The sequence below is a fragment of the Lactuca virosa genome, chromosome 4 (genome assembly GCF_052849685.1).
Source record: "Lactuca virosa cultivar CGN04683 chromosome 4, Lactuca_virosa_CGN04683_v6, whole genome shotgun sequence".
In the NCBI taxonomy this organism is placed as follows: Eukaryota; Viridiplantae; Streptophyta; class Magnoliopsida; order Asterales; family Asteraceae; genus Lactuca; species Lactuca virosa.
The window spans coordinates 334,149,771-334,176,190 of record NC_136429.1 but is presented as its reverse complement, the minus strand read 5'-3'; the positions used below and the strand labels follow the sequence as shown (position 1 = coordinate 334,176,190).

General features: G+C 36.9%; 1 protein-coding gene across 1 annotated transcript; it reads left to right on the top strand.

The window, feature by feature from the left end:
* The first annotated feature begins 9,728 nt into the window (after positions 1-9,728).
* LOC145108571 (zinc finger protein ZAT10-like) lies at positions 9,729-10,661 on the top strand. The gene has a single exon (XM_079045605.1). It carries the CDS (start codon positions 9,803-9,805, stop codon positions 10,511-10,513), a length of 711 nt encoding a protein of 236 aa, XP_078901731.1. The 5' UTR covers positions 9,729-9,802; the 3' UTR covers positions 10,514-10,661.
* The last annotated feature ends 15,759 nt before the right edge of the window (positions 10,662-26,420 follow it).

Genomic DNA, 26,420 nt, shown 5'->3' with positions numbered 1-26,420 from the left:
CTTCGGTTTGTAGATAGTGGTTGTTCCTGACACTTGATACGAGGCATCTCTCAACCGTACAACATCCAGAATTTTGTTTGAGAGTATGTGTCCTTTGCGGGAAAGGAAGAAAGGAAAGGATCACAAATGGGGTTTGTGCCTAACGATGTGAAGAATTTTTGGATCTGTTCCGAGATTGAAATATGTGTGTTGTTGTCAGATCATCTGTACGAAAATTCGATTGGTGAACTACGGTTTGAGTTTTCTTCTCGATACTCCTGAGTTTTTTTAAAAATGATTCGTTTCAAAGACAAATTTCTTTTAATTTTGTGCATTTATTTTATTTCTTCCCTTTGCTCAAATTAAGGGGGAGAAATCCAAATACAAAAAAAATTAAGAAAAATTAAAAAAAAAACACAAAAATATGTTCTCATGATGGTTCGTTTGTAGGTGATCATTTGGGAAGTGATATGAAGCTTAGTGCTAAAGGGCAGTTTGAAAATCATATAATGCACTAAAGTCGAATTGTTTAGACTCTGGGTTCAATGTGCTGGTAGGCACAAAGGATTCAAAAGGACTAGACATAGATTGACAATGAAAGGACTTGACAGTATGGACTTAGATAGTTCTATTAGGACTGACAATACGACGCTCGGGTAGATTGAGCAGTGAGATAAACATGGGAACCTGCATGATACACTAATAATCACATGTATCTAGAACTGCGGCTTAACATTTCCTTGATGTATAGAATCATTTCCTTAATTCCGGTACTGATAGGGCAACTGGGGGGTTCTGATAAAGTAGGTATGTAGGAAATTATTTTCTTGCTTTATATCTGTTAGACATATGTTGCCTCCTTTGCGCGATTGGAACATATCCGACCTGGAACGCAACATATGCAACTCTATCTCTCTGCATATCCTTATCTATGAAAATTTTTCTATTTGTTAGTCATATGATGTTCCCTCTGCGTGATCGGAAGATCCGACATGGGACACATCATATGCACCCTACTATCTCTATAACCCTTTATCTGTGTTAGTCACATGTTGTCCCCTCTGCGTGATCGGAAGATCCGACCTGGGGCACAACATATGCACTTCTAAATCTAACTTCTCTCTTAATGATTGAATACTCACCTAAGTAAAGAGTTATTTGGAAGTTCTTGATTAGCGGGGTATGTCGGGAAGTAGGAAACATGTTCTAGTACATCTGAAATTGAACTGCTTAAAAGGTTGTATGTAGATCTCGCTGCTGAATTTAAGTGGAGAACAATATCTTTGGTCCTCGTTAGCCAAATGGTCCATTTAGGAATATATATCACAATGACTTGTCACTTATAATCTGTCCAATTTGTCAAATATCCTTTGTGTTTAAGTGGACTACAATACCAGTGATTGACCAGATCTAAACATACAGGTGTGTGCTCATAAACGATATTGCATTGCCTGACAACTTTGATCCCAAATCAGTCTTCAATTTAGCTATTATTTTTATTTTTTGTTAAATTTGTTCATAGTTTTCCTCTATGCACAAATTTAGGGGGAGAATTAAAAATTTTAAAAATCAAACAAAAATCAAAAAAATCAAAAATCCAAAAATATTTTTGTTTCTGTTTTATTTTTTCAGAAAATATGAAAAATCCAAAAATATTGTGTGCTAAGTTTTCTTTTAGTTTTGTTTTTATATCAAAATTTATTTGTCTTGAAAAGTGAACTCAGATGTAGGTGAGACTCATGGAGACTGTATCGAGATGTTCTGAGCCAAGGCCTCATCCGTGATTGTCAAAGAATTGTCATTCGAAGGAACAAGAAATGAAGATTATTCTTTCAACATTCAATCTTTCAACCCCATAAGCAAGGTGAAGCTGACTTGAAGATTATGTGACGAATTGCATTGAAGCCTCCTCAATCAATTTGCTGCTATATGTGAACCTACTGAAGTGATCCAGAAGTTTCGTTCTATGTTCTCTCTGAAGATTCTCAAGCTGAAAGTGCTGATTTTCAAGAATCTTTGCAAGAAGCCTCCTCACCCAATGTACGTTCAGAGTCAAATTTTTGAAGAAAAACCCAACTATTCAAGATGAAGTTATTCACATAGAAGATTCATATGTTCATCTTTAAGCTGTGAAGAATTTGAAGATTAACGCTGAAGCCATGCTCAAAGTGAAGATTGACGAGAAAGGAAAGCTACAAACCTAGGGGGAGTTTGTTGGGTCAAAAGAAAAAAAGCTATAAACCAAGGGGGAGATTGTTGGGTCAAAAATATGGTTTATACTTTGCTTTTCTAATCATTTATTGTTTTTAGTCTTGGGCCGAAAATATTATTGGTTTATTTGTAGCTTGGACCGAAAAGTCTCGTGTTTTCGGTCTGGGTATTGAGTTTGGGCCCTGGGTTTTCGGTCTAGGGGGGAGGGGTGTTCTAGAGGATCATTCATTGTCATATGCATGTGCTAGAGAGAGAAAGATAGAGAGAGAAAGTTAGAGAGAGAACTAGTGTGTGTTTTTTGGATCTTGTATGTTGGAGCTTCATTCTTATCATCAATACATCATAGATTCGTCTAGTTCTTCTTCTTCTTCTTCTCCATTTGATCTTGCATCATCCACTTGATTGGGATTCCGCACCATCAAGTGGATCTGATTGATACATCAAGTGTTTTTGGGGACTTACACAAGACTTGCTCAAAAACATCTTGCTACCAAAACTTCTGCTAAAAGAATGAATGATACATGACCCACCACAACCTCATATCATACACAATCCCAACAACCCATCTTTTCCTGATTCCAAACATGTCGTGGCTATATCACTGATAGAACCAGCCCAAGACACATTGCAATGGCTTAAGCTACCATCAAACCAAACCCATGCATTACCCTTGAACCTTGCAATTGACTCCCTTAGAATATAAATAACCCAAATCTTATCTCACTGAAACAAAGTTTAAATCTTTCATCCAGCATAGATCTCAAGTAAATAGATAATATGCACACATAGCACGTAATTTATATAAAATACTTCATATCTATGTGTAAGATGAAAATAATATGCACTCACTTGTAGTGTGCTTTAATAGAATCTATCTAGAAAAGGTCAGCGGTTCGTGATCGTTGGGCTCGGGAAGCGGAAACGGCCTTCGGAAATTAGAGAGAATGAAAGTAGAAAGTGTAACGAGCCTTGGGGTCGAAATGGCTATTTATAGGCTGATTTTTGGTCTCTCGCGTCGTGAGAATCAATGCTCACGTCATGATCCATGGTTGTATCACCTTGTAGCTTCGCCATGTGTCCCTAGCTTCGAATGGTGTCCGTTTGACTCCTCATGTCGTGAGAAATCATGCTCACGTCGTGAGTTTTGAACATAGACTTTCCATTTGCATTCTAGCCTTAAAAAGTGGCGTTTTGACTCCTCACGTCGTGAATTTATATGCTCACGTCGTGAGCTCAGTCAAATTAGAGTTTCTGACACGTGTCATGCTCTCAGACAGCTACATCTTTGAAAGGTCATAACTTTTGCATACGAGCTTTGGTTTTGACGTTCTTTATATCCACGCGAAGGTGGAGACGTACTATACAACTTTCATTTAGAACTCTAGGGATAAAAACTACTCTATCACAAACTCACTTTTTTCGATTCCCGGTGTCGTGCCGGTTTTGTCGCGAAACTTCGACAGGTCATAACTTCTTCGTTATAACTCGGATTTCAGCGTTCTTTATATCTCCGAAATCCTTGTCACGTCTACTACAACTTTATTCATAGATATCAGGATTATCTAACATTTTATTTTTGACGCTCATTTTTATTATATCTTTGCAACCAACTATGTAATCATATAAAATCACATAATTAACATAATATTCAAGTAATTCATCTTTATTACTTCAAAATGAGTTACAATGGTTGACCTAGACTATTACATTATCATACTAATGCTTAGCCTAGAAACATGGGCGTTACAATTCTCTCCCCCTTAGGATGTTTCTGTCCCAAAATCATGCATCAGCAAACAAATGCGGATAGCGACTCATCATGCCACTCTCCATTTCCCAGGTGAGATTTGGCCCATTCGTATGTTTCCATCGCACAAGCACTATGTCGATCATCTTGCGTCACAGCTTCTTTGTCTTACTGTCAATAATCGCCTCTGGCTATTCGATTAGCCTCTTATTTTCGTCATCCTTAACTCTGAAATTGGAATTATGTCGGGAAATTCTCCTTTGAATTTCCTCAAATAACACACATGGAAAGTGTTATGAATACCATCTAGTTCTTCTGGTAGTTCTAGCTTGTAAGCCTGGTTCCCAAACCTCTGAAGAACTTTGAACGGTCCAATGAACCTTGGACTCAACTTTCCTCTTTTCCTAAATCTTATAAGTCCCTTCCACGGCGAGACCTTACGCAAAAACCGAATCTCCAACTTCGAATGTCATCGGTTATCTTTTCTTGTCAGCATAGCTCTTTTGACGATCCTGAGCTGCTAACATCCTTTCCCTAATCACCTTCAACTTTTCAGCAATCTGATGGACTATCTCGGGGCCCATAAACTATGTTTCTCCAGCCTCAAGCCAACATGACAGCGTACGACACTTTTTTCCATTCAAATCTTGGTATGGTGCCATCTTGATGCTCGAGTGGAAACTATTATTGTAGGAAAATTCTACCAGAGGTAAGTGTTCATCCCAGTTACCTTGGAATTCCAGGGTACATGCCCTTAGCATATCTTCAAGTGTTTGAATCATTCTTTCAATCTAACCATCAGTCCGTGGATGGTAATATGTACTTAAGCACAACTTCGTACCCAATTCCTCTTGTAGACTCCTCCAAAACCTTGACGTGAAACGACTATCACAATCTGATATAATCGTTAAAGGAACACCGTGAAGTCTTACCACCTCCTTCACGTAAGAATTTGCGTCTTATCCATAGACCATTTCTCATTGGCTTCTATGAAGTGTGCACTCTTAGTGAATCGATTCACGACCACTCAAATCATGTCGTGACCATCCTTCGTTCGGGGCAGTTTAGTGGCAAAATCCATGATGTCTTCCCATTTACCCATGGGTACAGGTAAAGGTTCTAAACTCCCATATGGTTTCTGATGTTGTGCCTTAACCCTCGCACATGTTACACACTCGGCCACATACTTTACAACATCAAGCTTCATCGTCGGCCACTAGTATTAGGGTTTCAGATCCCTATACATTTTAGTGTTGACGGGATGAATCGAGTACATGGTCTTGTGAGCTTCTTCCATCAGAAGATTTCTTATTCCTCCCGTCTTAGGTACCCAAATTCTATCCTGGAATACCTTCAACTCTTGATTGTTTGTACCAAACACTAACGTTTTTCCTTTCGTTCATTTTTCTCTGAAGCTTCTTCTTGAGCTTTCTTGATGCTTTCCACAATCGTTGACACAACTTCAATTCTTAACGCTCTTGGCCTTTTCCTTTCAAGGCTCACTTTCCAACCTAGGGCATCAGCCACAACATTAGCTTTACCAGGGTGGTAAAGTATCTCACAGTCGTAATCCTTGAGTAACTCTAGCCAGCGTCGTTGTCTCATGTTCAATTCCTTCTGATTCAAGAGATACTGAAGACTCTTATGATCAATGAAAAGTTTTCACTTTGTGCCGTAAAGATAATGCCTCCATATCTTTAGGCAAAATACTACCGCTGCCAACTCCAAATCATGAGTGAGGTAGTTCTTTTCATGCTCCTTCAATTGTCGAGATGCATATGCTATCACCTTATCCGTTTGGGTCAAAACACAACCTAACCCAACTCTAGATGCATCACTATAAACTGCGAAGTCTTCAACTCCGTCAGGTAAAGAAGGAATTGGTGCTTCGCACAACTTCTTCTTTAGCTTCCCGAATGCTTCTTCGTGTTTCTCATTGGAAGTATATGTAGCTCCTTTATGGGTCAAAGTTGTCAATGGAGCAGCTATCGAAGAAAAGTCTTGCATAAATCTTCTGTAATATCCAACTAATCCTAGAAAGCTTCGAATCTCCGTGGGAATTTTTGGTCGTTCCCACTTCATCACAGCTTCAATCTTTGCTGGATCAACCATTATTCCTTCCTGGTTAACCACATAACCCAAGCTTTGGACTTCTCGAATCCAAAAATCACACTTAGAGAACTTCACATGCAACTTCTCCTTCTTTAGAACTTCTAACACTTCTCGCAGGTGCTTGGCATGCTGTTGTTGACTCTTTGAGTAAACCAGAATGTCATCTATGAACACTATCACGGATTTATCAAGGAATGGTTTACAAACCCTATTCATCAAATCCATGAACATTGTTGGAGCATTGGTTAGTCCAAATGACATAACCAAGAACTCATAATGTTCGTATCTTGTTCTCTGCACCACGTAACATACTCCTCTTAGTTAGACTCGATTTGATATGACCACTAGGGTCGGAATAAATATCATCTTCTTAGTCATCACCGAAATGATGGTAACAACATACTTCAACAAAACGGAATCAATACTAGCTTCTTGGTAACCTTGTGACTTTCCCCGATCCAAGTGCAAGTCATGTGATTCCGGTAGTATAGGCCTCTGCTACCTTTCACACCTACTCATACTCGTCCCAAGTATTGTCTCGCAGTCCCTAAGATGTTATTTCCTAAAATCACAAAACAATTTAACACATACGAATGTGTCCAAATAATCATAAAAATATTCCCTAGACTCTACTAGGACTTCTTCCATGCGTATCTTCAATCATCAATTCTGCTTCAACTCGGTTGGTGATGGAAACGCCAGACGATAGGACAACTTTGGGAATTACACCAATCGTTCTATCATCCCGCCAATCAAATATGTACATTCGGATGTACCGTACTTCTCTAAACGTATTGTTAGTTTATCATACGTATTATAAAGACAAGATACCTCTCTTACGATATCTTCCGATAAGTGTCATTCACTATCGTAAGACTCCTCGTTTCCTCCATTTACTCAGTTCACTATGAGTCTTCACCATGACGTTATGTTCATGGAAGAAGGCGTTCATTGCACCAGGACGAGAATATAGAGAGAGAAGGTTTAGCTGTGTAATCTTCCTTATTACTCTGAAAAATTACATGCCAGTTCTAATATCGTAATTAAACGTTTAGAAATCTGAACACATAAAATTTTCAGATCCGGTCGGCAATAGACCATGCATCCGATCAAACATAAGCATAAACAGCACTTACATTCATTTACACTAGTGATTTACATCTCCTTTAATCTCTCAGTGTAATGTGGCTTCGTATCGACACCAGTGATACAAATAAACTGAGTGGGTCAGGTTGGGAAACCTAGTGAGTACATAGGGTTTTCAACCCACAATAATAAAGTTATTATGTTTTATCATCAAACAATTAACCCAATTATCCATCCCCATTATCTTCTTTATTTCTTAAGGGTCTACCCTAAGAATTATCTACCACTCATTCCTAAGGAATTTTCCTAAGGAATAGGCACGAAATACATCGTCGCCAGGGTTTATACAACAGGCACTAAATCCATAGTTGTCAGGGTTCATCCAACGGGTGCTAAGTCCATAGCCCATTTGTCAACAGTATTATTTTCGGGAATCCACCCGATATACATGTCAATGGGTTTTTAGAGTACACCAGTGAACATATCGTTCACAACACCTACAGGTTGCGAGCATGCTAGTGTTCCACGGACCGTCTATAATAGTCCATGGTTGTCATCCATACTCTACTAGATGACAGGGCCAACGTTTGGGTAAAGGCTCTTCTCACTTTTCACCTCTCACCCTCATCTCATGATCTATATCACCTCTCATCTCATCTTCCAACTCATTTTTCACCACAGACCAACTATTTCATCTACCCATGTTTTACCCAACATATTTTTAGATATAAAATACATGAACAGTTCAGATATGAAGAAAAGGTTTAGATCTGAAAAACAAAGTTTAAATCTTTCATCCAACATAGATCTCAAGTAAACAGATAATATGCACACATAGCATGTAATTTCTATAAAATACTTCATACCTATGTGTAAGATGAAAATAATATGCACTAACTTGTACCGTGCTTTAATAGAATCTATCTAGAAACGGTCAGCGGTTGGTGATCGTCGGGCTCGGGAAGCGGAAATGGCCTTCGGAAACGAGAGAGAATGAAAGTAGAAAGTGTAACGAGCCTTGCGGTCGAAATGGCTATTTATAGGCTGATTTTTGGTCTCTCACGTCGTGAGAATCAATGCTCACGTCATGATCCATGGCTGTATCACCTTGTAGCTTCGCCATGTGTCCCTAGCTTCGAATGGTGTCCGTTTGACTCCTCATGTCGTGAGAAATCATGCTCACATCGTGAGTTTTGAACGTAGACTTGTCATCTGCATTCTAACCTTAAAAAGTGGCGTTTTGACTCCTCACATCGTGAATTTATATGCTCACGTCGTGAGCTCAGTCAAATTAAGGTTTCTGACACGTGTCATGCTCTCAGACAGCTGCATCTTCGGAAGGTCATAACTTTTGCATACGAGCTCCGTTTTGACGTTGTTTATATCCACGCGAAGGTGGAGACGTACTCTACAACTTTCATTTAGAACTCTAGAGCTAAAAAGTACTCTATCGCAAACTCACTTTTTACGATTCCCTGTGTCGTGCCGGTTTTGTCGCGAAACTTCAACAGGTCATAACTTCTTCGTTATAACTCGGATTTCCGCGTTCTTTATATCTCCGAAATCCTTGTCACGACTACCACAACTTTCTTGATAGATATCAGGATTATCTAACATTTTATTTTTGACGCTCATTTTTATTATATCTTTGCAACCAAGTATAATCACATAAAATCACATAATTCACATAATATTCAAGTAATTCATCATTATTACTTCAAAATGAGTTACAATGGTTGACCTAGACTATTACATCATCATACTAATGCTTAGCCTAGAAACACGGGCGTTACAATCTTGCTGGCATTGATAGTGAATGCATTGGGTTCGTTAATTACTTCTTCTATCGTGTAGATTGTATTCCTCATCACAAGTGGCGTTCGGTCATATGTAACATACCGACAAACAAGTCTAGTTTAGTCATTCAAAATGATCATTTGTGGTTCGGCAATCCCAATCCACAAGCGGAAACTATTGTCCGAGGAGGGTACATGTACGATTGGTCATGTACCATATTAGTCCCGGTGTATCAAAATGTGTTGAATACAACTATTGCTGTTTAGTTACACCCGACTATGTTAGAAATGTTCATAACATAAAAGTTCCTTGATCTTTAAAGCATTTATATTTTATCTATATTGTATGGTTTAGTCAAATGACGAATGTGTGGAAATATCTAGTTGATATTTATTTAAGTTTTGCATTATATGGATTTAAAGTTAAATAAATTAAATGGTAAAATTATATGATATGGTGTTGACTTGTAAATGGGCAGTAGGCTAAGATGAATATTATAAAAACAAACACCTTTTCACATGTGATTTGGCTAAACCTCTAAGTTGTTGACTTTGATCATATATCTAATACTTACATAAAGTGACTGAACATAATGGATCCGGTGGCAAACCCTTGTAATTAATTATGACTTATGAGATAGTTGGGTGGCCAGTCGTTTCTTAATTGTTACACGCACACAACTCTCCCCAACAACACGCGAACATTCATAACCGACTTCACTCCATTTGGCACTCAAACCTCCACACTCCTCACGCAACTTCCCTCCCACCCCTCACCCCTTTATAATACCCCCAAAATTCTCTTCACTCAATCCACACCTCCATCTCTCTCTCTCTCTCTCTTTTCTCTGTAACTTTCTTCATCTCTCTAATGGCGCTTGAAGCTCTGAATTCTCCAACTCCCGGACCTGCTCCTTTATTCCGTCAGGACTCCTTCAATCATCTTCGCCATTTGGAGTCATGGACTAAAGGAAAACGATCCAAACGTCCCCGAACTGATCACCCGCCTACTGAGGAAGAGTACCTCGCTCTATGTCTCATGCTTCTCGCTCGTGGGTCTGATTCTACTCCTCAACCAATTCGCCGGAGAATTACAGTCGATCCACCTGAGAAAAGGAGTCATCTACATCATTCGAAAACTAGTTACAAGTGTAACGTGTGTGACAAGGGTTTTGGTAGTTATCAGGCTCTCGGTGGCCATAAAGCTAGTCACAGGAAGAACAACGCCGGTGGAGGTGACGTCATGGAACAATACTCCTCCGTCACAACCACCTCAACTACTGCATCAACTAGCGGTAGTGGGAGGAGTCACGAATGTTCTATCTGCCACCGGTGTTTCTCCACAGGACAAGCGTTGGGTGGGCATAAGAGGTGTCACTACGAAGGTACCGTTGGCGGTGGACACGTCAGCACCGGCGTCACCTCTTCCTATCATAGCCAACGCGGTTTTGACTTGAATCTGCCGGCGTTGCCGGAAAATAGTTTGTCAGGATATGCCGATGAGGAGGTGGAAAGCCCTCACCCTGCAAAAAGATCTCGGCTGTCCACTCAGGCGAAGCTCCAGATGGCCGTATATTATTAGATTACTAAACACACCGATTGTGGGTGTTTGATTACACTTCAATTCTTTGTATGATATTATATATATATTTTTTTATTCTAGTTTTGTAAACAGAAGCAGTCTTTGCTGCTGGGTGAGTTGATTTTGAATTAAATTAAATTTTGTTAAATGAATTTGCAGATTAACGATCGGTAGATGATTTGGTTTTGAACCGTTCTCATTATTTGACTTATCTTAATCTAAGTTAAATAATGATGTTAATTTATATCAAGTGGAACTGTTGAACTGTTTGTAGGCCTATAATGACAAACAAATTCCCCGTTAGACACGAAACAATTATTATACATATTAAATCAATACATGGGTTAGGAACAATTGTTAGTTTCCAGCTGGGGTTAATCCGCTTTAATGTTGGCTAATTTGCCATGATGTTGGCTAACTGGGTTTAGCCGGATACCATAAACTCAGGTTGCCAACATCGTATCACATTTCCATTTCATTGTACCTGAAATTGTACTTGAAATTGTGCTTTATAACTCTTATGTTTTCTCTTGTTTGTTGGTTTTGCTTCTAGCCACTTTCTAATTGGGGCCTTCCTTAATAAAATTTGTCGTTAAAAAAAAAAGGTTTAGTTTTTTCGGCTTCGTTTTGCTTCATGCTTTTGCTTTGCTTCTGTCTTTTGCTTCCGGTGAGAAGCAGCTTAGGCTTGGTACCACTACAAACAAAATGTCGTTGCTTTTGATGACATTTGATTTTTGTGCCACTAATTTATGTTTTTAATGGCACTTTGTACATATCACCAAAAAAAATACTAGTTTTAGTGACATTTTATATTTTTTGTTATTAATATACGAAGTTATTAATGCCACAAAATTAAAATATGCCATTAAAAGTTTCCTAAAATCATACATGCTATATTATACATAACAGAATAAATAAAAATTTTAATTATTTATTTAATAAAAATTATATATAAATAAACTAGATGCAATGTTTATACCAAAATGTGTAGTGTTTAGAATTTGGCAAAAAATTGGGCATATAACACGATGAACTCATCCTTCCATCGAAAAATTTCTATCGTCATGAAAATTCCTTTCCCTCCAAGAGAAAATTGGAATCCCGCCATTGAAAGTTATTGCTTCCTCTCCAATGTAATTATAAAATCTCGTTTTGATTTTACAGTAGAATTTAATATAAACGACTATTTATAAAATTTGAAGTGGAAATATATTACTTTTTAACCAAAATAACTATCATAAAATGCAGTAGACGTTAATAAATTTTTCGTAGATATAGAGAACGTCCAAATCTGATTTCGTAAGAGGAAATTATGATTTTTTGAAGTTTCGATGCGACACAATATAACAGTGTGCGACACAGAAATCAAAATTTAGATCGGTTGAGAGTTGAAGATCTCGTAAAAACAAAGACGTCGATATAGAGACAGTCGAGAACGGAGTTCGTATGAAGTAGTTATGATTTTTGCACGGACCTTAACAGTTTAATCTTTATCAAAATATGAATTTCAAATAAACTGAGAATTAGTTGTTGATGCATACATGAAAGTTGCAGTACTCAAGATTACCTACACATGGATATTAAAAACATCGAAAATGGAGCGTGTATACGAAAGTTTTAGCCTTTCAAAGTTTTCAAAAAATACATGTTTGTGATGACGTGGCAGTACCGGAGTGCGCCATGTGGCCGAGTGAGATTCGGGTCTTCCAACCGACACGTCGACTTGGCACCACGTGATTAGGACACATGGCGCCACGATATGATGACACATGGATTAGTCGGAGGCAGTGTTAACAGACTGACATGGACCATTGAAATGCTGACATGTGGCACCAACCGATACTGGATGCGTCAACTGAAGACGCAGCGTGCCTTCTAATATGGTGCGACATTCCCCCTGTATTTCCCTATAAATAGAAGCCACAATTCAACTCTTTTGCTCACAACTCCCATCTCCTTTCTATCTTACCTCTCTCGACCTTTGAGTCTGATTTTCCTTAAGTTTGTGGAACACTTTAGCGAGACGTTGACAAAAAGAAGCTTTCGGGTCGAGGTTCTACCCACGACTTTTTAAATTAACGCTAGAAATTCCTATAAGTTAAGCTGCACTTACTACGCTTAAGTGTAACTCATATTTATATTTTTAGTCGTTACTATAAATGTATAAATAATATTTATCAGTGATTCCAATCATAATATTGATTGATCTACTTACGGGAATGATGTCTATGTTAGATTTTGTAAGGTGTTTAAAGTGGGTTTTCCTAACAACATACTTTGAATACCAAACAAACCCTACCTCCGACACGATCTTACTGATTGGTTTTATAGGTTACAAAAATCTTTTTTTAGCGGAAAAGTTAAACCCTAAGTTCATATGCAACCTAAAGGATCTATGTTCTCACTATGATTTGCAAAAAACTATTTAATATCAAGAACCCTAAAAGTATGTTGCTATTTTCATAATTTTTGAAAATGAGAAAGGGTATTAGAAAAATACATTCATTTAGTTTATTATAGCAAACAAACTAATATTCCTTCTCTGTCGGTCATCAGAAAGCAGTCACCAGAAGTCTTGTGTCTCTAGTGGCTCACACCCAAACCCTAACAAGTTGGAGGCTTAAGATAAGAGATGAGAGGGAAAGAGAGTTTAGGATTATTTGTTTAGAATGAGGTGGGTTTCGAAAATCAAACCCAAGGGGATTTATATAGGAGACAGGGAGGCTAAAGATAAGACAGATTCATTTGGAATAACCCTAATCTTTTTTGATTTCCTCCTAAGGCATCAGATCTTCCTTCGAGACCAAGAAAAGCTCTAAAGAACCTCTAGAAAATGTCCCCTATGTGGGAGGTTCTAGAATTGGTCATTGTTCAACTTTTGAACATTGTCACCTTTAGTCCTTCCAATTTTAATCAATCGAATTAATTCCAATTAACTCCTAACTAATTTTTTTAATTAAACAATATTATGTGTAATAAATATATTATTATCATATATATTAATAAATTATTTATTTTGATTTCTAATTAATTTATTAACCATATAATAAATTAATAAATCAATCTCTCTCTCTCTCCAAAAAGCATTCCAGTCAATTACTAGGTTTGAGGGCAACCCAAATGGACCTTGATAATAATTCAAGATTATACTAATTTAGTTATTGGCTTAGACACCTAATCCAACAGTCGCCCACTTGGATAATTCTAAAACTAAATTACAGCTACAACTTCTAAATCAAACAGCAAAGTGTGTTTTTCAAAGCAACTGTTGAACTTTGATCCGATCATATATTGGTTCTTAGATAAGTGATCAAATATTTCTTCGTTTTAAAAGATATCATATGGATATGATACACGGATTAGAACCAATCTCATTATCCAAAATTTTGTTTCTAGATTTCCTAATTTGTGATGACATCATAAGACTTCTAATTGAACACACCAATTAAGTCCTGACTGGGCCCAACACTATAAGTCAACACCAAATCACCGAGGGGCCCAAAGATATCCCTTTTCTCGTTAGGGAAAAAGAAACGAATACATTTTTTACACATAAGCTTTTATCCTTTACTCACCAAATTGCACATGACACTAAGTTTTATAACATCAAGTTACAGATGTGTTTTCGCAATACCAATATACAACCGACTTGCAAATTACAACTCATATATCTCCATTTAAGAATATAAGATATTATAGTCTTGGAATTACTCGTGATATAATCCATGAAGTAATTCTCTGAGTGTGGGTTTATCCAATACTCAAGCATCTATTTTCTAAGTACTCATGAATGATGTAGCAACACAATTGCCATGTGTAAACTACTCAGACAATCTACAATCCAATTCATGAAAGTCTTCATTCACTACTTACTTCCTAAAGTATGAGCGACTATGGAGTTTCGAATAATCAAATTATTCAGGAAGTAAAACATGCAAAATGAAACACAAGAATAACTAATTGCCAAAGGTAGTAAACAAACTCATAAATAGTCTCTATTATTCAATCACCAAAATCAATTACATTTTATTTTTTACAAGTTTCAACCTAATCATATAATTAGTAAAACTAATGTCATCTCTCAAATCAATGTTCCTAGCATTTTGTATATGCTTAACCCTACTCAGAGCCTTTGTGAGAGGATCTGCATGATTCTATTCTGACGAAACTCTCTTTACTATGAGATTACCTTCTACAACTCTATGTATGATATAATGGTACTTTCTGTCGATATGGATTGATCTACCATGATCTCTCAGTTCTTTGGTCAAAGCAACTACTCCTTCATTATCGGAAAAAAGTTACATTGGCTCATGAATGGTCGGAACTACTTCGAGATCACTAATGAAATTCTTTAGCCAAGCCACTTCCTTTGATGCTTCACTTGTTGCTATGTACTCTGATTCACAAGTAGAATCAACCACCCTATCCTACTTGGAACCTTTCCAAGTGACTGGTCATCCATTTAACAAAAACACCCAACCATATTGAGAACGAAGATTATCTTTATCTATTTGAGAGTTGGCGTCACTGTACCCACTTACTCTTAATGCATCAGTGCCACCAAGGACTAGAATAAGATCCTTTGTCCTTCGTAGACATATGAGAATGTTCTTCACTGCTGTCCAATAAGCTCTGCCAGGATTTCCTTGAAAGCAACTGAGCATACTTAAAGAAAAAGACACATCAGGGCGAGTACAAGTCATATTATACATAATCGATCCTACAGCCAAAGCATATGGGACTCGACTCATTTCAGTAAACTGAGCATACCTTCTTCCCGTTAAGGAAAGCAGTTTTGACATCCATCTGCCATATTTCATAATCATTAAAGGCAGCTATGGCAAGAATTATCCTAATATACTTTATCTTGGCCACTGGTGAGAAGGTATCTGTTGGATTAGGTGTCTAATTCCATAACTATAATTGATATATACTTGAATTGATAGTAACACATTCCTTTTGGGTTGCCCTAAAACCTAGCAATTGGAAATGATGACTTTTAGAGAGAGAGAGAGAGATTAATTTATTTTGTGATTAATAAATTGATATAAAATGTTTGTTAATGTATTATGAAAATAATATATTAATTAGAAAAGTTATTATTTAATTAATAATTGATAAAAAAAATTAACTGGAATAAATTTTGGGATTAATATCATTAATTGAAAGTGCGGGGTCTAAAGTTCAATTGTTCAATAGTTGAACAAAAGGCTCCAGAACCTTCCAACCCTAGGGGTGGACGGTTTTGGGAGGATATTATAGGGTTTCTAGAATATCCTATGTGGATAAATAAGGAATAAGATAAACACCATATTTGAAATATTAATTAAATATTCAAATCAGGGTTATCTAGGGTTTCCTTCTGCCACTGTGTAAGGACCCTTAGGACTCCTAATTTTAGCCACTCTTTCTCCTTCAGGGATAGCCAAAATTCTACTATCCCCTCTCCTCTCCCTATAGTCTTCCTTCTTTCTAGCTTGGGTGTGAACCATTATAGGCACGCCATAGATCCTTAGGTTGCATGTGAACTTAAGGGTTTTAAGTTTATTTTTTTTACCTAAATCCTATCAGTATCATCATATTTAATCCCTGGGGTTTCAGTAGATCCCTTCACAACCAGTCATGCCTTAAAAGTGTGTACCTTTCCATCTATGACAGTCTTCTTCTTGAAGATCCATTTGCAACCAACTGTTTTTCGACCAGGTTCTTGATCAACCAAATTCCAAACTTTTTTTATCATACTTGGACATGATCTAGCTATCCATTGCCTCTTTCCACTTAGCAACTTCAGGGCCTTCCATTGTTTCCTTGTAGTTAGTTGGATCATCTAACTTTACCAATGTACGATCACTGATAAACGTATCACCATGTGACGTTATATGGAAACCATACATAGTTGGTGGCATGCTAGTATCTTCTAAGGTTCCTTAATTTTCAATGGGTTCAATAGGAGTCTCACCCTATGGTTGAGCGCTAGTATCTTCTAAGGTTCCTTAATTTGTTGAGTCTTGAATCTCTTCAAGGTCAATTGTACTCTCATTACTCTCTTTACATATGAGCTTTCTCTTGCGAAAGACTCCTCTTTGTGCTACAAAAACCAAATTCTCAGTAGGTCTGTAGAACAAATATCCAAAAGACTTTTATGGGTAGCCAATGTAAATACATCTCTCACATCTAGGTTCTAGCTTTTCCCGAATCTCTCGTCTAACGAAACCTTCACAACGACAAACCTTGATATGTACTAACAAGGGAACTTTTTCTGTCCCCACCTCGTGAGATGTTTTGGCAACCTTCGTGGTAGGGACAAGATTAAGGATATGGCAGGCTGTCTCTAAGGTATACCCCCAAAAAGAAATGGGAAGATAAGCTCGACTCATCATGGAATGAATCATGTCTAACAAGGTACGATTACACCTCTCAGCCACAACATGAAGTTGTGGTGTCTTGGGAGGAGTCAATTGTGAAACAATTCCACATTCTTTGAGATATTCGTGGAACTTGATACTAAGATACTCTCTGCCTCTTTCAAATCGGAGCATATTTATCTTCCTATCCAATTGATTCTCGACTTCATGTTTAAACTCTTTGAACTTTTCAAAGATTCTTGATTTATGCTTGATTAAGTATATATAATCATATCTTCTATAATCATATGTAAATGTCACATAAAATCGATTAGCATCCCTTATGGCGGATCTGAAGGGCCCACACACATCTGTGTGTATGAGATCCATCAAACCTTCACCTCTTTCACAAGATCCAGTGAAAGGTGATTTTGTCATCTTCCCCAAAAGACAAGATTCACATTCATCATTTGGCCTTAAGTCAAATGATTCCAACACTCCATCCTTTTGGAGTTGGGCGATGCATTTCTTGTTAATATGCCCAAGACGACAATGCCACAAACATTCCTTGTCTAAACCATTAGACGAATAAATATGTAATACACTATTACATATCATATGTTATCAACATAAATCACAGTTTCATACACACCATTACAAGGTAAAGCTTCAAATATAAAAATGTCATTTTTATAAACCAAAATCGATCCATTCATGTCATTAAACGAATATCGAAAACGTTGTCTAAAAAGTGCATGAAGAGAATTAATGTTTCGTGTCATTTATGATGAATAACAACAATTAACGAAATCTGATCTAACATCACTACTAAGCATAAGACTATAAGTTTAAGTCTTGGTAACAAAATAAGATCGCCTATTTCCCATGATTAGATTCATCCTTCCATGCTCCACATTCACTTTCTCTTAGTCCCTGCAAATCAAAACAAATGTGAAAACTACATCATGTATCAAGGACCCAAGAACAAGTAGGTTGTGAGTTATTAGTTTGAATATTGTAAATACTTGTTGACGATGGCTTCACTTTTCCATCCTTGATGTCCGGCAAGTACTTGGGGAGCTTCATTTCCAATGTCTCTTATCATTGCAATAGAAGCAAATGGCCTCTTTGGGATCACTAATTGGGCTTTAATTTTGGGTCATTGCTAGACGAACCAACATGGGCCTTGCCCTTCCAATTCTGCTGGAATACCTTTCCTTTGTTTTTCCCAATGGAAAGGACAGAGGCATTTGTAGAAGTAGGAGTTTGGTTCTTCTTCATTCCTGACTCAGCTAGTTCGCAACATGTTGTGGAGTTGGGCCAATGTGGTTTTTGTGTTGTTCAAATGATAAGCCATGATGAACTGATCATAACAAGGATGCAAGGAGTTAAGGACCATGTCAATGGCCAACTCCTCATCGAAATTCACATTAAGCCTTTTAAGGCGCTCCACGTGTCTTTGCATTCTTTGTACATAGTTGCAAAAAGACTCTCCTTCCTTCAATTTGCAAGCCATTAAAGCTTTAAGGACCTCATACATTTCTTGGCGAGCTCTCTTGTTAAACTTTTACACAAGATCCAAGTTCATCCCGTATGGCCAGTAGTCCTCGTAGAACTTTTGCAACTCGGGAATCATGGTGGTAACCATGATGCAAGCCACCTTAGTCGCATCGTCATAGTGTTTCTTGTAGGAGGCTATTTCTTCAGGAGTAGCAATGGCTTCATCGATATCGATAAGTTGTTTCCCAAGGGCATACTATTTTCCCTCACATCGAATAGCTATCTTGATGTTGCACATCAAATCATTGTAGTTGGTGCTATCCAATGTCACCTTGGACACAATCGAGAGAAGCGAAAAATTAAGGGAATAGTTTGGAGGAGCACAAGCATCACCAGAAATAGACATCTATAGAGAAAAAAGTTTTAGTTAGATGACAATAATCCTTAATATTTTAACCCATAGTTAATATTTAAGGCTAGGATCCAAAATAACAATTCACAACTAAGAAGAGGGATATCGAAATCTTATTGCGAATTTATAAAGGTAGGTAAAAGCAAATTACCAATTTCGAACTATGAAACTCCTTGATCTTTTGAGATTCATTGAATATATAAATGGCATGTTTAATCTCAGATTATGTTGTTCCATTTGTGAATGGGATACCGAGGATCAAAAACAAGATGTAAATAACCATACAAATATCCTTGGCACTCTCGATGTCATTTATCATCTCTAATTAAGATGCCGGTTAACCACACTCGCTCCGTTAATAATGATAATTGCGGGATGCACAGTCATCTTTATAGTCACTATTAGTGTGTCAGTTAACCACACACACTCCACTAACTACATATAAAGCATAATGTGCAATTTAATGGATTAGCATACTTTTCACATCTTTCCTAAAGTAACTAAGAGTGAGATTTTATAAAAATACTTTAGTTACTTTATATCATCATAGTTAATAATGAGATTATGTCCTACGAAACTCATTCGGCTAACAACCCTCCACCATACAACAGAGCCGTGGGTAAGAATGGATACCCAATGGTGGTCATTTTATAAGTCGCTTCTTTAAACTCCATTTATAGTATGGTTTCGTGAATGAGGTCTACTATTGATTTGACCGACGTTGTCAAATATATATAGTAAATTAAACTTTTAATTATAGTATAAGGTGTATTTTAAAACTTTTCTAAAATAGGTTTAGATTTAAATTTTTTCGAAATTAATAAAATTAATTTAATTTAAAAATAAACCAATTTTGATTAATCTTTATCCTTTAATTAAGCAATTAATTAAATTAATTAAATCATTACGGATTAAATAATTATTCATAATAAACCAATTAATAAAAAATTCAAATTTAATCATAATCCTATGCCTTATGATTTTCGAAAATAGGCTAGGGTTTATCAGGTTTTAATTGTTCAAATTTTAATGCTTTTAAAATAACAAATAAGGAAACAACATAAACCCTAAAAGGGGTACCTCAATTTTTGTAAATGGGCAAAGGAGGCTAGGGTTTCTATAACCTTCGCTAAAATCAAAAATATGAGGGTGGAGGTTAGGGTTTCAAGAACCCTTGGGATTTTCGAAAATTGTCTCCTTAGGGTTTAGTTTCTATAAACCCTAATTTTGATCTATTCAACTTTGTGTAAGGTCAATGAGAACAATGGCTCTGATACCACTGACGAGTTTTTTAGGTTACAAAAATCTTACTTTGGCAGAAAAACATAAACCCTAAGTTCACATGCAACCTACATGATCTATGTTCTCACTATGATTTGCAAACAACTATTGAATATCAAGAACCCTAAAAGTATGTTACTATTTTCGAAAATGAGAAAGGGGTATTAGAAAAATACATACATTTAGTTTATTATTGCAAATAAAATAATATTCCTTCTTTGTTGGTCTTCAAAAAGCGAGCACCAGAAGTCTCGTGCCTCTAATGGCTCACACCCAAACCCTAGCTAGTTGGAGGCTTACGAGGAGAGAGGAGAGGGAAGTAAATTTTTGGATTTTCGCTATGGAATGAGCTACTTTTTGAAAATCAAAGCCAAGATGGTTTATATAGGTGACATGGAGGCTAAAGATAAGGCAGGTTCCTTTTAGATAACCCTAATCCTTTTGCTTTCCCATAAGGCATGCATGCTTCTTTAGAGCCCAAGAAAAGATCTAAAGAACCTCTAGAAACTCTCTAGAAACCGTCCCTTCTATGGGAGGCTCTAGAATTGGTCAATGTTAAACTTTTGAACATTGTCACCCTTAGTCCTTTCACTTGTAATTAGTCTAATTAATCCTAAAATTAATTCCAATTAATTTCTAACTAACTTTTTAATTAAACAATAGTATTTCTAATTAATATATTATTCTCATAATATATTAATAAATTATTTATTTTGATTTCAAATTAATTTATTAACCATATAATAAATTAATAAACCAGTCTCTCTCTCCAAAAAGAATTCCAGTTAAGTACTAAGTTTGAGGGCAACCCAAAAGGACTTTGCTAATAATTCAAGATTATACTAATTTAGTTATTGGTTTAGACATCCAGTCTAATACTTACATCATAATTGTTTGTATCGGCTGCACTTGGTATAATGATTTCATTTGATTCAACTTCATCTTCTTGGAAAGCAACGTCTTTCTGAGGATGATTTTCATCAGTCCCACCACGAGGTTTCACTTTAAATACAGCCCACCAGTCCGAGTTGTTTGTTTTCGAACTTGGGTAAGGAATGTAACACACTTGAGTGGCTTGCATGGCTAAAACAAATGGCTCGAACTTGTTGTATTTTCTTTTGACGTTTATCTCGACCAAGTTATATTATTTCTGAACCTTAACTCCTATGTTAGGTGTTGGATCGTACGAATGACATTTAAACAAAACCGTGGTTTTAATTAGGTAACCAGGGTACTCGACTTCCAAAATTTCCTCTACCTTACCATAATAATCACCTCCTTGGCTACTAACACACAATCCGCTATTGGTTCTTGATTTGTTCAGACTATGAGCTTCTGATGCGTGCAAATAGCTACACCTAATTTTATATTTATAACCTAACTAACTTAACTAACTAAATTGCACCTAGGAAGTATACCTAGTCAAATTATAGAATAGTCGGGTAAGTCGGGTGTCGATCACAGGAAAGATTTTGACTAATTAATCTATCTACTACTAAATTAACCTAAATACTAACAAAGAAAGGGGATTTATCTAATTTTGCAAGTTTAGATGAACTTAATTCTTTAACACAAATTCAATCAGTAAACAAAGCACTTCTGTTAGTTCGAATCCACTTTCCCTCAATGGTTTATAAATTAGCTATGACAATTACTGTTGGTTACCAATTAAGATAGTATTAGCAATTTAGTTCTAAATCTATTAACATTAATTAATTCATGTAAATCTATGTATAGTCACACAATAGTTAACACATAATCAATTATTAAATGGAATTGGAGCCATGTAAGATTGATTTGAAAAACACACTTATGGTCATAATACGAGTTCTCTAGCACAACCTAATTTTAATAATTAATTACTTTTCTAAGATTGGTTTGATCTTAGCTCTAATAACCTAGTGTTCACTGAATTATTAGGTATTCAAATTCATGCAGATTCATATTCACTAACTACACAGAACAAGAATGTAAAGCAAACAAATATTAAATCAAACATGCTAGGTTCAAACAATCAAACACAAGTCTTAACCAACAAGTAAATCAAAGCTAGAGTATTAAAACCATGAGTTCCAGCTTCATCTAGCTAACAGAAGCAGCTAGATTTAGCTGGACATACTAGCAAACAAACTCAAATAACTCATACTTAAAAACATAATTAAGGTACCAAAAATAGAATCCAATTATGAACTTCTCTTCTCCTTTGGTGTTGAAAGCCAATTCCAGAACACTTCTCCTTCTGCAATTCATCTCCAGGAACTTCCTCAATCATCCAAAAGTCCCTCCATACGTAATGAGCAAGAGTATATATAGTTTCTGATTTTTCCGCACTCACGTTGTGAATGGATATGTCTCACGACGTGAATAGTAGATATACGTGTTGGACAAGGACTACTCTTCACGTTGTTTATCTTCTGGAAGATTCGTGCTCACGTCGTGAATCTATAAACCTCACGATGTGAATATAGAAGATTACGTAAGCTTCCTTCTCTTTTATTCTCCAAGCCTCCAAAGTTCCATGTTTTGTCAATTTAAGTCCTTTTCTCCAAAAATGCTTCTATTTGGGTGCAAAATATAATTTAAGCTTATAAGTACCATTATTCTATGCTAATAACCAAAATATCAATAAAAATGTAAATAAATATTGCCCTCAAACATGTATAAATATGGCAATATCAAAATACCCCACACTTATTCTTTGCTTGCCCTCAAGCAAATCTAATTATTTTAAAACTCAAACCTTTATCACTAACATCACATAGAACAATCCAACTCAAACTCATCCATTATGCCAAGACCTCAACGCATGCATTTGTGTCTAAAATTTTCCTAAAGACCCCCCTAATTCGAAATACTCACAATCCTCATAAACACTTGCCCACTTCTTATGAACAACGCTTATTTTATGCATCCCTCCGAATCCATCCTCAGAAAACTTTCTAACCTTAAGGTATTTTTGTAAAGCTACCCAATCATACATAATCTAGAAATTACAACTTTTAAATACCACAATATGGAGCTCTTGAATTCTTTACTTCTTTGATAACCGATCTTCAATTTCTTTGAATTCACCACCTTTTTGTGTGATTTTTGGTATCTTCAACTTTTAAATTTCTTCAAAATTTATGACCTTTGATCTTCATACTTTATACTTCTATTGCTCCAAAAATTCTTACACTCTTTCACTTTTTGGTAATTTCCCTCTCTTTTTTTACATGTACTCACTTTTTTCACTCAAAACCTACATGCTTAAGCAGGGGCACTCAACTTCAACCTTTATTGGTTAAGGTATTGGTCTTCCTGGATACATTTCTGGTACACGATGCTAAACATATTTCGATCCTCAAACTAAGCGAGGTTATGTTTTTGTCCCATGATTTCACTAGAATGAAGGGGGCCACAAATGCACTATAACGTATATTGGCTCAACTAAACATTTGAGCTCTCATCAAATCATCCCACACAGCACTAGCAACTTAAGTTTAAATTATCATTACTAGATTAATTATTAGATTATTATTTCAAACCTATTAAAATTTATTTCTAAATTTTTAAATTTTACCAAATTTTCTAGCAATTAACTTTTTCAACACCCTACCCCACACTTATTACATACAATGCCCTCATTGTATGCATGACATAAATTAAAAGCAATAAAAGGGAGAAAAAGGAACAGACTCCCCTGGGATAGAAGTGGCAAGATCGAACTCTAATCGTGTGGATGAAGTTTGCATCTTGAATATGGACCTCTTCTTTGAATAAAGAACTTGGATTTTGAAACTTGCGAGATATGTAGATGTGTCATCAAAATATAGAATCGAGCCTTCAGTCTTCAACAAATGTGTTGGACACCTCCAAAGTAGAAAGAACAATTTGGGAAAGCAAACGCCACATTGGATGGTTGAAAAACTGAGCCATAATTGTCTTCATAATAACCCCAAGAAGAAGAATGGTGACCCATGAGATAAAATCCACCAATTGTCTTCATTTTTGTAAAAAAAAAAAACAAGATTCACGACGTGAATCCTAAGAGCCACGATGTGAAGTCGCTAAAACGTAAAATTTGGAAACCATTGAGAATCTGACTCATAGCATGAACATTAAAGATTCACGATGTGTGTATTGGTCAAACAGAAAGTGATTCTGCCTTCAACCAAATGTCTTAATGGATTAAGACCTTTCTAATGCATGATTTTATGACTCTTCTCTAACTTTATCCTCTATCGTGACTCACCCCACACTTATTTCTAATCGTGGGTCTCGACTCTCGCCTCTAAACTCTAAATGACGTTGGGCTAGACGTAAACGCTCTCATCTCGACTTTCCCTTCCCGTGACTCCTTTTAGCAAATCTGAAATAGTAAGCAAAGGAAATAGAAGAGTAAAAATATAATTTAAAGAGTTTTACAAGCCAAATCAAATTCGAAAAACAAAAGAAAAAAACAAATCAAACTAAATTAAACTAAAAACTAAAAATAAACAAAATAAAATGATCAATCGTCATCTTCATCCTCTTGCGCTCCGCTAGCACCGGCTCCATCCCCTCGTGGCATCCATAGTTCTTCCCATGTCGGGATATACGGGCAATGTGGCGGCACGGTGGGTGGTCGAATCACACCCAAATGGGAATAAATACCCTCGATAAGTTGGGTATTATATGTAACACCCCCACGAAGGTTGTCTAAATATGAACCCACCCGACTTTGGAATGGGTCGGTGGGAATTCCTCCTTCAAACCTTTGAACTCGTCCCGTATCTCTATATGCTCGCACATTCCGTCGGCGAGGTCTCGGTTGCGGCTGTTGCTTGGGTTGGTCACTCGGCTGCTCATCACCATCATCATCAGAATTCACAATTCCCCAATGTGATCCATAATTCCTTACCACCCTCATCGTCTCCAAATATCCCAAGGTAAATTCATTCCCCTCCATACAAGTCAAAGATCTTGTGATGTCTGCAACTATAACACCGTAGGACCGGGCCAAATGGGTAATAAAATGGCCTCCACAAATAGGGCTCCCGGCGCGGGAATTCACGGCATAATCCGCCAAGCAGTGGGCCAGAAAGTACGGGATGTTGCAACACACTCCCGGATGTAAAATGGATCATAAAAAGAACAAGTTCATCTTGGTAACCTTGTCCCCATGGCGTCTGTGGTTGATAGAAAATGTGATGATTCGGTGGATAAGGCGGTGAATGGGTGATTTGATGCTGCTTTCCGGCTACACCCCGAAATTGAAAACTTCGGATGCGATGTTGTTCCAAAAATCGACCCCTGATGCCCCATTCTCATAACCTCAGGCAGCCTCCTACAAAAACATCACAAACTCAGGAGTCATGGCTTCTTGGGCCTTATATAACCCCATTCTCCACGAGAACTCAACCAAACTGCATTCCCGGTATTCTCCGCCGACACGAAAAACAAGGGCTTGTTGGTAGGTAGGATCTTGGACATTCTCATGGAATGCCACAGTCGAAAAGAACTCCACACATAGCTCCTTATATGCCCTTTCCTGAATAGCAAACAAATTTTGCCATCCTTTGCATGTAAAAGAAAATCCATTTCCCACAAATAATTTCGTAAGAAACGGGGACAACCGATCAACAATGCCAATCTCCCTCAATCTTGACCAATTAACAGTGGGTGCAAGAGTGATTTCCCGGTTGTACAACCATCCTAACCGGTTATTGCATCGTATAAAAACATCCCGTGATAAAGTTGTTGGGAAAACGTAAAATAGGTGTAAACTAGCCACCCCTGTTGGAACCTCGCGTCTAGGAGCCATTTATGCAAAAAGAAACAACAAACAACCAAACAAGTAAGATCCAATAGATTAGAATGAAATAGAAAATTGGTCTGATGGTGCCCAGGATTCACGTCGTGAATCATTTAAGATTCACGTCGTGAGTTCGTCCATTCAAGTCAGCATCGGTCAATGCAGTGTTCAAATCAGGCCAAAATAATGGTTGGGGTTTATTCCTAGAACAAGTCTAAACACATTCCAGTCACATGCAGTAAAGATTTCACATATTTAGGGTATTGATTTTGATATTCAAATGAAATGCAAACCCTAACCCCTAAATCAACCAAATAGGTCAAAAATAAATAATGTAAGTAAGATTAGTTTACCTAAATTGGAAGATTACGTGAGCACACAAGTAAAAGGAACGAGATTCGACCGAAATCAAGTAGAGGGGCGACCAAAGACAGCTTCACTTCGTGAGGAATAAAGAAAGTGGGATAAGTCATATTTCTCCTGTCCCTTAACTGTGGTCATGTGTTCATTCAAAATTCACGTCGTGAAATCCTTAAGATTCACGTCGTGAGTCGTCTTGGGTTGCACGGTTGGGCCATTAAATTAATTAAC